The sequence below is a fragment of the Notothenia coriiceps genome, unplaced genomic scaffold (genome assembly GCF_000735185.1).
Source record: "Notothenia coriiceps isolate Sejong01 unplaced genomic scaffold, NC01 NC01_scaffold00000339, whole genome shotgun sequence".
Classification (NCBI taxonomy): Eukaryota; Metazoa; Chordata; class Actinopteri; order Perciformes; family Nototheniidae; genus Notothenia; species Notothenia coriiceps.
The window spans coordinates 24,197,434-24,213,574 of NW_011333040.1; the positions used below are offsets into that span (position 1 = coordinate 24,197,434).

General features: G+C 39.4%; 1 protein-coding gene across 4 annotated transcripts in view; it reads left to right on the forward strand.

The window, feature by feature from the left end:
• The window catches only part of gria2b (glutamate receptor, ionotropic, AMPA 2b), a 64,293-nt gene that overhangs the window by 31,730 nt on the left and 16,422 nt on the right, over nt 1–16,141 (forward strand). For all 4 annotated transcript variants that reach the window (XM_010775875.1, XM_010775881.1, XM_010775887.1 and 1 more), the window contains exon 4: nt 3,739–3,935. In XM_010775875.1, coding sequence (XP_010774177.1) covers nt 3,739–3,935 — 197 coding nt within the window. The remainder of the gene's footprint in view (nt 1–3,738; nt 3,936–16,141) is intronic.

Genomic DNA, 16,141 nt, shown 5'->3' on the forward strand with positions numbered 1-16,141 from the left:
CCCGTAGAGCAGGGGTGGGAACCTTTTTCCTCTCAAAGGCCATTTCAATTTTTTCAACATCCTCCGAGGGCCGTACAAATGATTGACCTCTGCTTAAAAATACTAAAATCACAGCCCATTCATTTGGCCTTTCTTTCATGCTGTGCAAAGAAAAAGCAACCTCTTAATCCAGATATCTTACCATGACTCGTGCACGGTTGTGGCATGACCACCACAACAGAAAGATATGGACACAAGATGTGTGCAAATGTGTTCAGGGGCATGCTCCCCCGGGAAGTAATTTTTTTTAAATGTTGAAGTTAAAAGCATGAATCTGGTGCACTTTGAGAGCAAAATGAAGAGATCTATGGACACATCTCTCAACACCCATATGAAACAGAACTGTAAGCAGATTTTCTTTTTCTTTATGGATATTTTACAAATCACTCCCCTTTTAAACTGTATTCTTGTTTATTAATAACAACTTTTTTTTTCTGTCATATAGTATTTTATACCTGTTTACTTTATTCTCTTATTTTTNTCATATAAAGATGTGCCTTTACCTACTTTGGATTTTGAAAAAGCTTCTTATATTCGTTAGCATAGCTAGCTAACCAGATGCTAATAACAACAAGGTTATTGACTGTGTGATCAGTATGACATATGAACAGATCGCCACTGGGCTTACAACTAAAGACACAGCCACGCAAAAACTGAGGCATGTGTACGACTCCTTATCTGAAGTCCCGGAGCCGCGTTCTGGTGCTCTCCGTCAGCACTGCACCCCTTTCAGACGAGACATATACCACGTGATGACACGGCTCCTGTTGTGTTCAAGGACCCTGACCTTGGCCAGGAAAAACAGGCACTCGCTTGTTTAATNNNNATTTAAAAACATATTTCAACTTACTGACCATGTATGGCGCATTTCCACTGCAGCGGGTAGCCCCGTTTAAGCGTCCTTAATAATCCTTAAGCGTCCTTAATCGTCCTCAAGCGGCCAGGCCAGTTTTTGGTGGCCTTTCCATATAGCGTAGCACCGGCTAGCGGGTACTTTTTCCCTCTTTTTTCGGCCCCATAAAATCGTGGTTCTATCAGGCCAGGGCTGAACTAGTGACGTCAACACTCTCGACTGCTGATTGGTCAGAGAGAATCCTCACAAGATCGCGCGCGAGATCATCCCTAGCGTCGCATATATATCTAGAAGCAAGCTTGCAGCATTTTTATACACAGCATTTTTGTAAACGGAGGAGCTACAAAAATGGCAACGTCAAAGACCGAGGAGGTGACGACGTTCCTTCATCTCATTGGCCAAAAAAAAGCCGATCGCCCCGCCTACACTGCGTTGCTACCCCAGGTCCTAAACTGTAATGGAAATGCGCCACGGCCTTGGACGGCCAGCGAGGCAGCCCGAGGCCTGAGCGAGGACGCTTAGGGACGCTTAAACGGGGCTACCCCGCTGCAGTGGAAATGTGCCATTAGAGCCACATTATGCAGTGGCATGCCCGGTTCAAAGGCCCTAACACTTTCAAAGACATCTATAATGTAGGATTTTTATTTAACTTTAATGCGGAATCAACTTTTATGCTAACATTTTGCTTTTGTCCTTGCTTTATCTTCCCTGTAAATCATTACAAGTTCTAAATATCTCCTTTAATAAACATTGATGAAACAGACACATTTAGCCACAGCATAATGACCTTATTGTAATAAGATGTATAGTTCATTCAGATAAAACTGCAAGCCTCCATTTTCCTCCCCATCATCATAAAACCTGGCCGTGTCGCATGAAATTGATTACATCTGTAATTCACCTCGCTGTAGCAAGGCGGAATGAAACACTCCACCTTTTTTATCCGAACCTCTGCCCACTGCAGAACAGGGATCAATATCAGCAGAGATTCAGCTGCGAAACTCGATAGGAGGTGATAGGAATGTGAGTTGAAATGGAGACTGTATTCTTTAAATGCCTTTAAAAGACTACGCTTCAGATTGATGGAGAGGCGTGACATGTAATTGAATTACTCACATACGGCAGCATGTGTCTGCTCTTGACTGTACTCTATAATTCAATTGAATGTTTTGGGGGTTTATTGGTTTTTGGGTGGAACAAATATATTCCTGTTAGCTATTCTGTTTCCAAAATGGTGAAATGGAGCTGTTTTAGCTTATTTTAAACTTTTGCACCAACACTTACAAAGGTTTGGCGCAAATGTTAAGCAAATGTACCTGCATGGATAAAAGCCTTAGCTAAGTGAAAATTGATTTGTATGTAAAGATTATTCATTCCTATAGAGCACAGGGGTAAGTTGCGCTCCTTCTAGACATTCTGTTGTGTCTCGGCAGATCTGTTAGTATTATTTCTCTGTGAGTCTTTATTGTCAAATTCCGTGTCTGCCATTTCCTGTTTTACTTTGTCATTTCCCTTCTCATTTCAGGTAGTTCGACTCCTACCTTGCCTGTTTGCCCACTGACCTGATTATCTGCCCCGCCCTTATTGTTTGCACCTGTGGAGTCCCTTGCTTTTGTATATATTCTGTGTGTTCCCTGTGCTCAGTGCCAGATCGTTTTGAACCCTGTGAATGGCTTACCTTGTGAATGGCTTACCTTGTTTAACACCTCAGTAAAAACCTTTTTATTGAATCATCTTTTGTCTGGAGTCGTGCATTTGGGTCCTATCAGTTTTGTGTGCCCCAGTCGTAACACATTCATATGTTCTTGGTGGGAAGCCATTGAGGGATGAGTTATCGCCGACTTCCCTAAAGGCCAAGGGAAGGGGGGGCAAAGGGAATCGTCTCTGACTAAACTGAGGGTTCATTCTTAATTTTGGAAACAATTATGTTTACTCGCTTGTTCTAAAGCTTTCAGCCATAGCATACCATTCGCTTTATAGAGTAGTTGTCATTGAAGTGCGCATTTTCTTTTAGTATTTCTCCTCCATGTCTGACTATATATTGAGCTTGAGATCTCATCCTTGACTTTGCACACAGAAAACATTCTCAGAATAACAATACATGGTGGAAATACTCTTTGTATAAGGTTTGTATGAATCCATGGCAACTGCAAGAAAACTGAGAGAAATTGAAGGCTGTGTGACGGTGAACAGTGACCTTGTGTACAGTTTGTTTTCTCACAAACTAAATTGTTTCAAAAGTTGAGAGGAAAAACACAAAAAAAACTCTTTTCCAACCTAAAACAGCAATGTCAAACTTTCGCTATTCATGCTGTCAAGTGTATTGTTACAGCCACTTCCCTCCCACACGTTGGTCCGGTTCATTCCACAATACCTGTGACTCATCTAGGTGAGCGCTTTGGATCAAATGAGTCTCTGTAAAGCCTCCACAGGATTTGAATGAGCAGACAGTGAATGGTCTGTAATGAAAGTCTATTTTCATATTATTGTGCTTCCAGCTTTGGTGTTTTTGTTCTGTTGACTTCCCTGCTTTGTGTTCTTTAAATTCTGTATGTGGCTGTGAGTATACTCACCAAAAATGAAATACAAACAAACAATATACTGTAGGAGAGCTGGTTTCAGGGAATTCAGGAATTCAATGCATAACTTGAAACACAAAGCATGATATCTTCTCCTCCCTATTCCCAAGGTATTTGTTCCCAACATTTTTTTTTTTTTTCTCAACAAGATATATCTAAAAACTTGAATGTTCTCCAAAATGTTTCAGGACCAAAGAATAATAACGAAGAATCAGTCAGACAGAGAGTATGAATAATGTTTAAATCCTACTTCATTTCTACCCTCAGGACTTACGACGCTGCAGGTTGTTCTGGACACAGCGGCAGAGAGGAAGTGGCATGTGACAGCGATCAACGTGGGGAACCTGAAAGACGAGAGGAAGGATGAGGCCTACCGCTCTCTGTTCCAAGACTTGGAGAACAAAAAGGAGAGGAGGGTGATCCTGGACTGTGAACAGGACAAAGTCAAAGACATCATGGAGCAGGTAGTGTGTAGAGTCTTTTAACCCTTTAACTGCCGTGCCAAGAAAAAAGCTATGGAATTTTTTTTTTTTTGCATTTTCTTATGAAATGGGCCACAAATAATCACAAACACTTTTTTTTTTTTTTTTTACTGACCACACAGTTTTGTTTTTATGAGCCTATACCGAATGGTCGAGCTGGCCTGCTATGGTAAAAGTAATCATCATATACAGTACAGTATTTTTATGCATCAAACTCAAATAAAACACAAACTCAAATACATTTGTTTCTTTTATTGAAAATTAGCAANCCTTATCATTTTTAATTTTCGTCGATGTATCAAGATTGGGATAGAGGTTAAGGATATTGTGTTGTTCTTGTGTGCCCCCAATTCCCTATCACCCTATCCTCAAGTTTCCTAAATCCTCTCTCTGACCCATGATTATATCTCTTAGGCTTACGTGTATAGTGATAGGCTGCACAAATACTACTCCGGGTCGCCTGCAGTAAAACACGCAGACAACGTCCCTTTGATACCTTTGATGTAAATATTGTATGTCCGGCCTGATGTTTGTTACTTTTTTTTATTCTTGCTTTGTGTGCTCTGACGTGGCACGAGACTTATTGACAACGAAATACGAAATACTTGTTGTCTCTTTGATAAGAAGTACTGGTTTCGACCTTAACCTTTTTGTTGAATTGTGTTTGTGTTGTTGAAGGGTAGTTGTGTGTGTTGTTTTTGTTGGTTATGCTTATACTAACAGTACTTGTTACCTTTTCTTGTTATTTGTGTTTACTTTATTATTATTTGCAATCAGAAATTGTGGATCCGGATTATGTGGTAAGTTGTAGAAAATTTCAGCTTGTTGGGTGTGTGTTGTAGTTTATTTTAAAGATATAGTAAAGTCATTTTTATTGCAAGGATAAAGAGAAAAACTAATATTACTGATCTACTTGCAATTTTTTTTTTTCTGTTATTTTGTGTGTTGTTATGCAAAATTTTACGAATTATTTTTCGGGCATAGAAGTACTATATTAAAGAGGAAGTATTTAGCAAACACAGGCACTTGCCGGCTGACAACACACCCTCAGTTTACGGACGCCGACGTTCCGTAACACCCACGTCGTAAAAGAGGAGAGGAAAGCCAATCCCTCCAGGTCACCAAGGATACGATTCCTCCAATTTTCCTTCAAACTTTGGAGGAAAGGGATAGTAAGATCCTCTTAAACTTGCCGTGAATAGTACGCGACGGTGACTCCCTGAAGGCCCAGTAAAGGAGCCAATCCTTCAAGGATTCGATTTTACCTGATAAGCTGACGTCGGGACTCACTGTGAGTCATTTATCTTCGCCGTTCGAAACTGCCGGAGGGAGAGAGGCCGTCTTTGTCCTTACGGATTGACACACATTATTGCCACAGGTTTAGTCGTAGAGAAACTGTTTTTTATTTCTTATTATTGATTTATTTTGAGGTTTGTAGTAAATTTAACCAATGAGAAGACATTTCCGAGTAAAACAAAATTTGGCACTAAAAAATATTTCGAAGAATCAAAACGTTGTTAGACATTTATATTGTGTTGAAATATTATTTTACGTGTGCGATGGAAAAGGATCTGATTTGTGTCCATACTAGATTCAATTTTTTTTATACTCCAATATTACTCCAACAATTGTTAGACGTATCGCCCGTCCGTCCGCCTCAAAGGGACAGGACGTGTAAAATAAAAATATATAAATAAAAAAGTGACAGGACTCTAATATTAAAATATTATACTATATAATAATAAGTTTACTATTAAATTTTGATATACTAGTTAATAAAACGAAGTCCCCTTCTTTTTATTTTTTCTAGACCTGTTTTCAAAAAAACAATCAAAAAATCAGCCGATGAAAATTTCACTGCGTGTTGTTGTGTTCATTGACTGTACCGCGTTTTTTTGCATAGGCCTTTAAACAAGAGGAGGATGTTTTGCGATTTAGACGACTTTAGTAGTTATTAGACATATACATAGATTTATAGTACAAACACCCATAAAATTAATAAATAAAATACCAATATCGACGAACGTCGGTACGTCATTAGACACATTATACATCGGTTATTTAAGGTGTAACAACCATTTTTTTTTATAAAAGAAGTGCCAGAAACATTCACACGCACACACGATCACCTCAGGTACAATACGGTGACAGACACACACACCAGGGGGGGGGGGTCCCTGTCCCTTCCTATATGGTGTTATCACATTCGTACTTAAAAACCTATTGTACTCATTATACACAAATCGATTTTTATTATTTTGGGAATGAGAGATCCTATGTACTAGATTGAGTTTTACGACATTACCAAAATAAAAGGCAATTCAAATTATTACTTACTTTTAATACCATAAACTGTGGTACACCTATTATCGAACAAACAACGTTGACCCAATGGCAAACTCACCAATATCACTAAATAGTAGCCATATGGTGGTTCCAGTTTGGACAGCGATTTATTAGTTTTGTATAGGGGTTTACCTGTTGAATTAATATCCTGGAATCGGAAATTGTCATGAGAAACATTTAATTAATTAAGATTGCATCTAATAACCTAAAAAAACAATACGTCACTATTAGAACTCTCCTCGTCCTTTTGTCTAGGTGTCTTCTCCTAATTACAATTACGACCTTTACCTCTAATCACCCAGTTTATATGTGTATTCATGTAATGTCCGTTACTAATCAACGATTTATCAACAATTAAGCTGTCAGCTACAATATATTGGCTGGTTATATTGTATAAACCAAAACAAAACTTATATCATCTACGAAAATTGGACAATTCGGGTTCCAGGCGGCCGCCACCTGGGACAAAAAAAACAAAAAGTCCTGTGACACAGAGTCCCTAGAATTATAAATTCTTGGATAATTACACAAAATGGTCTAATTGCCTTTATTAGAGTCGATGACTGCTATATTTGGTAAGAATGATTTGTTTTTTGTTCAGAGTATTCTTCGTAGATTTACTGGGGAAATCGCTTTTTACGATTGCTGTAACCGTGTCTTGAGTCTATTTTCATGGGAATAATGAATAGCATCGACGTGTATGTATCTATAGGCTAAGTTTTCGACTCCAAGGTGTCTATAAATCCATATATCAGTAGTAGTGGTGACTCACTAGGCTTGAACCGCTGGTCCCCTTCGTTTCTGTTCTGTAGTTTGCTGCATGGAAATGCATCGAAGATCCCTCTACGCAGAGTGGCATCGACAATTAGACTAGTTTTATTGCACAAGTTACCGTTAATTTGGCTCTTTTTTGCGCGACTTAGCCAATTAGGTATCCAACTATTTCAAAGACCCGTTATAAACTTAATAATATTAGGATTTAAGGGTAAAAGACATTTTCTAGCGTCTCGGTTTAACAATCGGAACGATTCCATCGTGGTCTACACCGACGACGAAGGCCAGAACCGTTACGTCGTCGGATTGTGTGGTGTGTACTGGTTATTCCCTGATACACCCTCAAGAGGAGCCCTAAGGTAACCGAGACTGGCCAATCTTCTCTACAGTGTACAGTTTTAGAGTCGTCCCCCTCGCGTCTCTATACTTTTTAGGTGGGTTTACCCGGGGGTCTTCTCCAAAAGAAAACGAGTTAGACAGATTTTTCCACTTTATAGTGAACAAAACGTAGTTAGAACTATGTCCCATGAATAATATACAACATGAACCTAAGGATCGAAAAATCAGATGATTGGGTAGTGGTTCCAATCTCAAAAAAAAAAGTGATATTCATGTTGTATAGAAACCTGCCTGTGATTATTAAATGTCAAAAAAGTGGTACAAGTTAGACTTAAAGGAAATTTTATTTTTTGTAGATATAACTTAGACTGAAAGTGTAGTTGACCTATCCAAATAGGTACATGAAACTCTTTTTTATAATAATAAATTGGCGAAAATCTTCCCTTCTATACAGGTAAACAAGGACCCTTACAGTAAAAATAATTACAAATTTAGTCCACACTCTTTGAATTAAATTCCCAAGTCAATTGAGTTTATAGGAAGCAAAACTAATAAAGACATACCGTTTAGAATTGTTATTAAATGTTATACTACCTGTAAACGGGACTAGTTGTCGTTCTTGTCGTCTACTACCGGCTCATTGGTTGACAGAGTAATCCGGAACTCACTGGGTTGCTGACGTTTTATACTGTAGTATTATTTAGTGTGGACCCGAAAAAGACTATATATATAGTTGTACGACGAGACTGCTTCGGACTTATCATCCTGGCCTTTACACAGGACGGTATGTGGGTACTTTCGTAAAAATACAGTCTTCGATGTAGATTACAGTTTTTTACAGGTTATCTCGATATCTTGGGCACCTCGAGTTTGGATGTAACCACTTATTTTAGTCGTATAGAGTTCGTCGGAAAATCAGAATCTCGATTTAGGTTACCATTAGGTTCGTTTTCACCTTGAGGTCAATCATCAACCTGACATTTCCAGTTGTGCGGAGTTTTTCTCTCCTTATACTGGTTAATCACACCGAGGTCATCCCGTGACCCTAGTAGGTACCATGGTAACCCGGAGTTTACGTGTCACTCCACGGAGTTCACTCCGTCACGGAGGGGTAGTGTGTAGGGCTTGGTTTGGGATTGGGCCGAACGGTCAGTTGATGTGAAGGAATGATTTGCGGCACTATTGGAAACTGTCGCAAACGTGTGGGAGGCTTTGGGCGCTGTTCGGTAAGGAGAGGTAGCCGCCTACTCTCACCTGGATATCTATAACTGAGATACAATCCCATACAATATGATGGATTTAAGGACGATAATGCATATTTTTTGTGATCATCTTGAACGGGTTGCCTTTCGTCTAGAGGACGGTTGTACAACAAGTGTCAGGTCCCTCTGGTGTGCCGAATTGTGACGCGAGGAAGGGCTCGCTTAGCAGCCTAATGGACAGTATCGATGACTTAGCAAACACAAGGACTGATGAATGGCCCTTTATGCAATTTCGACACTTTATTGTCTCCATTCGCCCCACCTGCTTCTCTATTTGATGACTGGAACTGGATATCACTGATAAGTGTGTCGTAATATCACCATTACTGAGAGACAACAGTATTTACTTCTCTGGACCGAGGAAGTGAAGTTGCGTCAGGTTAGCAGAACGTGATCAAGTTGAGACCGGAAGTGGGTGGACCTTGCCTTCACAATAAATGTGCCAAATGTATTTGGTTTGCTTTTGATCAACATCGTTTGAGATTGGACAGAGTCTAAACACTTGGACACAACGACAGGCGGCTCCAATAGCAACATACATCTCCGATGTATTAATACCGTGGTACACTGCAGATTCGATATATATCTCCATTCGCTTTATTTTGGAAGTTGCAAACGGAAGTCGGCCTTGCCTTCACACTATTTGACACTAGTAGGAAGTGGGATGTGGCCAGGGTGTATTTATGCTTCTGTTTAAGATATGAAAATCACTCAATTCACGCTGGTTCGGGAGCCCTGTTTCGCAACCGGACACAGCGGGGGGAACGACACTGTTGCTGCCCGTGACTGTGCCTGTTGTCGGTGGTCGAACACGGCAGACACGACCGAAGCTGCTGTGCTGGTTTCGCCTGGACCGGACCATTTCCATGAGGGCTTCTCAAACTCACGCCCTAACAATTTGTGTTCTAGGCTGTATTGTGTGCTTACATAATAACATTATGTGAATCAATTCAGTCACCTGGTTGATTTTTTATTTTATTTTTTTCTTAGACAAAGATTGTTTCCCCCATTTTTTAAAAATATTTTTTTGCAAATGTCAACAACCCAGCGTCAAATGATGATGGAGTCCTCTCTAGCCCTTGGAAGACTGGAACTGACCCCCAGCTCAGGCGCTGTTGGGGTCAACCTGACCCCGCGGCTCTCAGCCGGGCACCCCGGGAAAGAGAAGTCCGGTCAACGGCCAACGGGGCTACAAGGCCAGGCTCACCTGAACGGCTGCGTCCCGCTGTCACATCAGGTGGCGGGTCACAAGTATGGAGTGGATACAGTGGGTAAGTAACATGGACAAGACCTTTCCTATGATTAAAGCTTCTGTCATTAAAATAATAGATCAATTTGTTTACACCTGGCTGCCAACTGTTGCTTGTCACCCTTGTGAATTGGACATTATATTGTTTTTAGATCGGGGGGAACATTTAGCCCACAAACAACCCACCAACAGTTTTTTATCTACAACTTTCCTCAGACTGCACCACCCACAGTGTGTTATTGGAAAACCTGTGTGGGAAGATCAGTTAACCTAAACAATGAAAGAGAAAAAATTCACAAAAGGCCTAACTCTACTAATTCTATACAATTGCTGTCTGCAAGAGTGAATTGGGAGATGTCATTTAAGGGGGCAGCATGCAAATTGTATCAGAATCAGGTTTATCGCCAAGTGGTTTTACACTTACAAGGATTTTGCTTTTGGTGTACAGTGGTGCATACATAAACACAATGTGAGGAATTCAGTTGTAAAACAGGAACAAATATAAAAATGATGCAAGGCTACATCAAAGGGTTAAACAGGTGCTATTCAGCCAGATCAACTTATGGACAGAGCAGGACCAACTTGTAAAAGCTCTAAAAGCTCTGCACTAAATATGATCAAACAGATACTTTGTGCCTTTGTAGTCACCTTTACTGTCTGACACTCCTATAGGCTACGCAGGACATCTGACACTATTAAAGGACCCATTATGTGTTATCAGGCGAGGTGCAGAGCTGAATTGGTTGAGCATGATACTGGAAGTAAATGTGCCTTCCAGATATGTGAGTCATAGCTGATCAGTCGGTTACTTCCATGAATGGCAACCAAAGACTGTATATATAAACTTCCTGGAACACACATGGTAATGGTGTGTGTTAATCGTCCTCAGGAGTGTCCTGTAGCCTGCCCTCAGCAGGACCAACCTGTCTGTCCACAAGTTGATCCGGCTGAATTGTACCTGTTTAACCTGAGCCCTTTGATGTAGCCTTGCGTCACAGTTTTCTTTGGAATGACAAACATTTAATTTCCTTTTGGTTCATCTATGTTCACTGTGTTAAGTTAATGGTCTTTCCAGCAAATCTTTCCTGTTTTGACCTGTATGTTATTAATATGGTGTTTTAACTCCAGTTTCAGTCTAATAATGCTACTAGCAAATCATGATCCATGTTTGTTTAATGTATCTTTGCTCTGGGTTAGTTGGAAATGAGTCGGTGTGAACACCGAGTGGGACAGAACTAGAAGGCCATAATATCACTATCACTACTTCTGGAGCTAAAATGATTGAAAAAAAAGCCTTACTTTTAAAGTGTAGTTATAATTCGTTCTCTGGTTCCAGCTTCTCACTGTGAATATTCACTTTTTTAAATGTTATATTTATTTAATTAGTGTATTGACTATTTCTCTGTCATGCCAAACACTTGCCCTCTCCCACATGGTAGCACATGAATACATTCTTTTTCATTTTACATACATATGCATATACGTATATGTTTTGGGCTGTTTTTCAGGCAGAACAAGATATGTTAAGACATGCCTCTCATGTGGGGATTTCTCACTTTATTCTCCCTTTTGAACTTAACAAAAATAATGATTGATTGAATATATAATAATGAAAAATAATGACAGGCTATATATAAAATAATTTCAGCCCAAAGTGTGTAATATTGCATTTTATTTATTTCCTAGTTGATTTCCTACCGAAATTAAAAGTGACAGCTAAAGCAGTTTTTGATGAAATGAAGCAATAAACTGCCATGGAACATGTTTGCACGCAGTAAATGAAACATCAAATGTATAAGCCATCTTAATATGTAATCTGATCAATGCAATCTAAATGTGTGCAATGATGCGTGAGTGTTTTTCTGTAGATTATAGCTGTGTTGATTTCTCCGGAATGTCTCATGTCTCATCTGCATGATCCACCCGCAAACAGGAGTAGAGAATGCCTTTCTAACAGTAATGATCTTATCTGAGTCCCTCCTTGGACTTGGTAGCGAACAATCATTAACACAGGCCGCATATTATAGCATGTTGAAACTAACAGCCAGGATAGAGAGAGTACATTGTTTTGCAGTCTCTGTAACCGATCAAGCAGTGGATCCTGTTCAGCTTGAACCGATACTGACTGAGAATCAGCCTGTTTCCTCAGGCCTTCAGTTTGTAGGTCTGTGTTTAAATGTGTGCAAGTGATGGGCAGTTATTTGCCATAAAGTGCAGAAAAGTGGAGATTGTCATGGACTGAGGCAGGTTTCATTAGTTCCAATGAAAGCAGAGGCAAGCAGTGTTTAACAAGCTATATATAAAAAGGGTTGTGTCAGGAAATGTGCCTTTTTACATGCAAATCTGATGTGTGTGTGTGTGGATCATAATGTAGTTACAGGATCTGATGCAACACAGAAAGGCAAAGGTGAAAGTCCGGCTGCCGCTGTGTTACTCAGTGTTCACCTGTCAGCTGCTGCATGCTAATTCTTAATGGTGAAGGCGGGGCAGGACTTTGAATCTTAAAGCTACAAACTACTGAATCGTTGCCACTCAGTTCTGTTTTACACTTTAAAATATCTCACAAGAATGGCAAAATAAGGTGAACCAATATGAGTGCTTTCATAATAAGGCTGCAGACATTACAACTATTATTGTGTTCTCTGACCAACCTGGGTGGCAAAGTCACTGGGCAATAATAAGATCCACTATAATGCTGCAGGAAGGACATCTTTGTGTGGGTTCAACCTGGAAGTTAGCATCATACTGGTCATCTCGACAAAATATCTAATATGATTTTGGATTATTGCAAAAAATGGGCTAACATACGTTTATGAAACTCACACAGTTTGTCCACAAAGGAAAAGCACTTGTTTTTGCAGCCTAAATGCCTTGGTTGCTTGACTGACTATTTCAAAGAAAAACATGAATCAGTTCTAATGCAGTTTTACTCAGGCCATCTGTTCATTACTGATTACTGCAGTTAGTAATTGAATACAACACAACACCTTTTTAAACTTATCCTCATTCTCATATAAGAAACAGTTATATTGCAGTGTTCAAGTAATGCCTGGATCTTATAATAGCTTGTGGTGTGGCCTGTACAAACACATTATGAGTTATGTTTACACTTTGGTCTTATTCGCAGTATTAATCTGAACTGTCAGATTCCCTCCTTGCTTAATGTACAGTTAAAACACTACTTATTCAGTTAGTAATTTGACTCTTTGCAACTATTCTAGTAGGCCCTATAGAATCTCCGTGTCTTACATCCCTATATTGGAGCTATATATACTGTTACTTCATACTGAATGATGTGGAAGTGTGAATTGCTTTAGTTGTTTTTGTGAATTACATTTTGATGTATTCTTTTGAAAGTGTGACTGACCCAAGTCCTTGCTGTTGAAAAGCTGCATCCTGATGTTGGACTGTTAATCAGGCCTGACCTGGCAGAACACTTGAACCTTGCTCATCACCTGAGAACTCCTCACAGCTGTAGACCTCAGTGCAATGTGTTGTCTGATAAACCATAATATTCATGTATCTGTCAGTCAACTGGCATCCCTGGTTGTGATGAATGAATACAACCCCACCAAATCAGCCAACATTTATTTGCCTGGTGGTAACTCTAAACATTTTAGGATTTCTCTGCAGCTCTCCTACATATGAACAGAGGTAGAAAGCAAGCTCATGACACTTCCATCCTAATCAAGCTGCAACCTAGGAGTCTAAACATGGATTCCTTAAACCCTAATTATTTCTAATGGCCAGCAGGGAGCGACTTCACTTGTAGCTAAAATAGGTTTGATTGTATAGAAGTGTATGAGAAAAGGACCCGACTTGGCAGTTGATTAACTACATGGGTTAACATTGTACAAATCCGTTTACAGTCTCAATTGCTATTTAGAGTCTTGACTTCATTATGTGTGTCAGCAGGTAGTGTAAACTAAAGGGTAATGATGGCATGAGAGGTTCTCTTTGAAAGCTCATCCATACAAAATGTCATTGGCTTATCTCTTTTAGAGATAAGTCCCTTATGCTGCTCTCTCTATTTCTTTGAAATGTTCCTCTCAGTTAGACATTTCCTAATAAATACAATCACCCCCATATTGACGGATTCTACTCAAACTGTGTCTACATAGTGCTCCTTCTGTCTCTCTTGACTTTAGTGCTGCTGTCCATGTTGTGTTTGATAGATGACAGCAGGTTGTATGATTCACTGTGTAACATTAACCTCACACACAGTGAGAACCCAGTGAACTGTTAATGTTTACTCTTTACAACCACTTCTGTTCTGAATAAAGTGCTGACCACATTACCAATGATACAGTCTGCTGAGAACGGATGACTAACTCCTCATTTCATTAACTGTTACTTATTATTTGACTGTACTTTTTTTTTTTTTTTCACTTTAGTTTTTATTACATAAAAGCATTACAACAACAGCTGTGCACGTACATAGCAACCAAAATAAACAATGCGATACAGCTAAAGATACAAATACAGAGATAATAAAAAATAAAAATGCAGTCGGGAGTCACATTCTCATTTGTCAGAACAGTTCTTCTTATTCAATCAGTCCGTATTCCTTGTCGCTTTTTTGTATCTTAAACATTGACCATTTCTCTTCATATTGTGTTTCTTGTAATCTCAGTCGATATGTCATTTTTTCCATTATATGAATCTCCTCCACGATCTCCATCCACTGCTCCACAGTAGGAGGCTCCACCTTGTACCATTTCCTAGTTATGGCTTTCTTGCCAGCAATCAACAGTATTTTTACAAGATCTATGTATCTATGATCTATGTAGTGAACGATCAACTTTGTTTTAATTATCAGTGGCGTCTTTGTATTTGTTGCAGGGATTTTGCAGCACCCAGATGGGACGGTCCTGAAGCAGCTCCAGCCCCCGCCCAGAGGGCCCAGAGAGATGCAGTTTTACAGCATGGTAACACTGATGCATTCAATACTACTCTCACACAGTCACATGCTAAACAATATCATCACCTGCAAAATATACTTAAGGCTCACATGTAGCTTCATTATTTCTTTAGAGCATGAGCTGTCATCGTGTTAGAAAGAACGGGTGAAAATCAATGTAGTCTGCAAAATGAATAGATTTTGAACCATCTAATGTTAAAGGTTTGTTTGATGACTAAGCAGTTCAGAACAGGTTGATATTGCAATGTATTCATCATCACTTTTTGTATTGCGTAATATCATTCTTTGACATTGTTACCCCACTTCTCTAAAAAGCCGTCATGAAATTTATTTTTTAATTATTATTTGATATAGACAATATTATTTTGCAAAACACGCATTAAGCACAAAGACCAGATGCACCATGATTAATGTTTAAAGCGAAAAGCCAATTTACAACATGCATGTAAATAGATCCATAAAACTACATGCACAAATACCAAAAGGAAATACACAAAAAACAGGTGTCTGCATCTACATGTTTGTTAGATCTCTTTCAGCTTTAATTGAATATGTATTCAAATCAAATTGTTTTGTATTTTCAATTAAATTTGTAGGAAGAGCTTTCAGCCTTTACATACAGCTGCAATACAGTTTGAATTATAGCCACTTAAATACATGTTTTACATCACTTTCCATACGCAGTGGCTGCTGGAGAATTGTACAGTCTTAATGCTCAGTAAAGATATCAGACATTCCATAGCGGACTATGTCATTCTCTGTGACAGGTGTGTGTGCTGCTCAGTATTTGCTTTAGAGCTTAGCATCTCTGTCAGCCTCAGCAACTCTCAAACAAACTGAGTGAGTCATGTTATCACGTCCGCCTTCACCCAACCAGCCCCACTAATCCCAACATCTCAACCCACCCGACTCACGACTCTAGGTGAAGTAACTATAACAGGACAAGCTGCTGAGAAATGTTCGTAGAATTTTCCCCATTTTCATCTTACAAATTCAGATTGTGCTTCCTGACCAAAGACCCCTCTGTCATTAGTTCAGTGATCCCATGAACTGAAGTGTATCCATGTTTAATGTCTATCAGAAAAAGGGCACGTGGACTTAAAATTAAAAAATATTTTCCAGAATTTTCTTATTTCCCTATTTCCCAGATTCCTTTCAGAATATCTGTTAATAGGCTGAACTAACACTGGGAAACCAAAAAGCAACCAATTGAGCATGTTTGGGATGTTCTGGATCGGCGTATACGACAGCGTGTTCCAGTTCCTGCCAATATCCAGCAACTTCACACAGCCTCAGG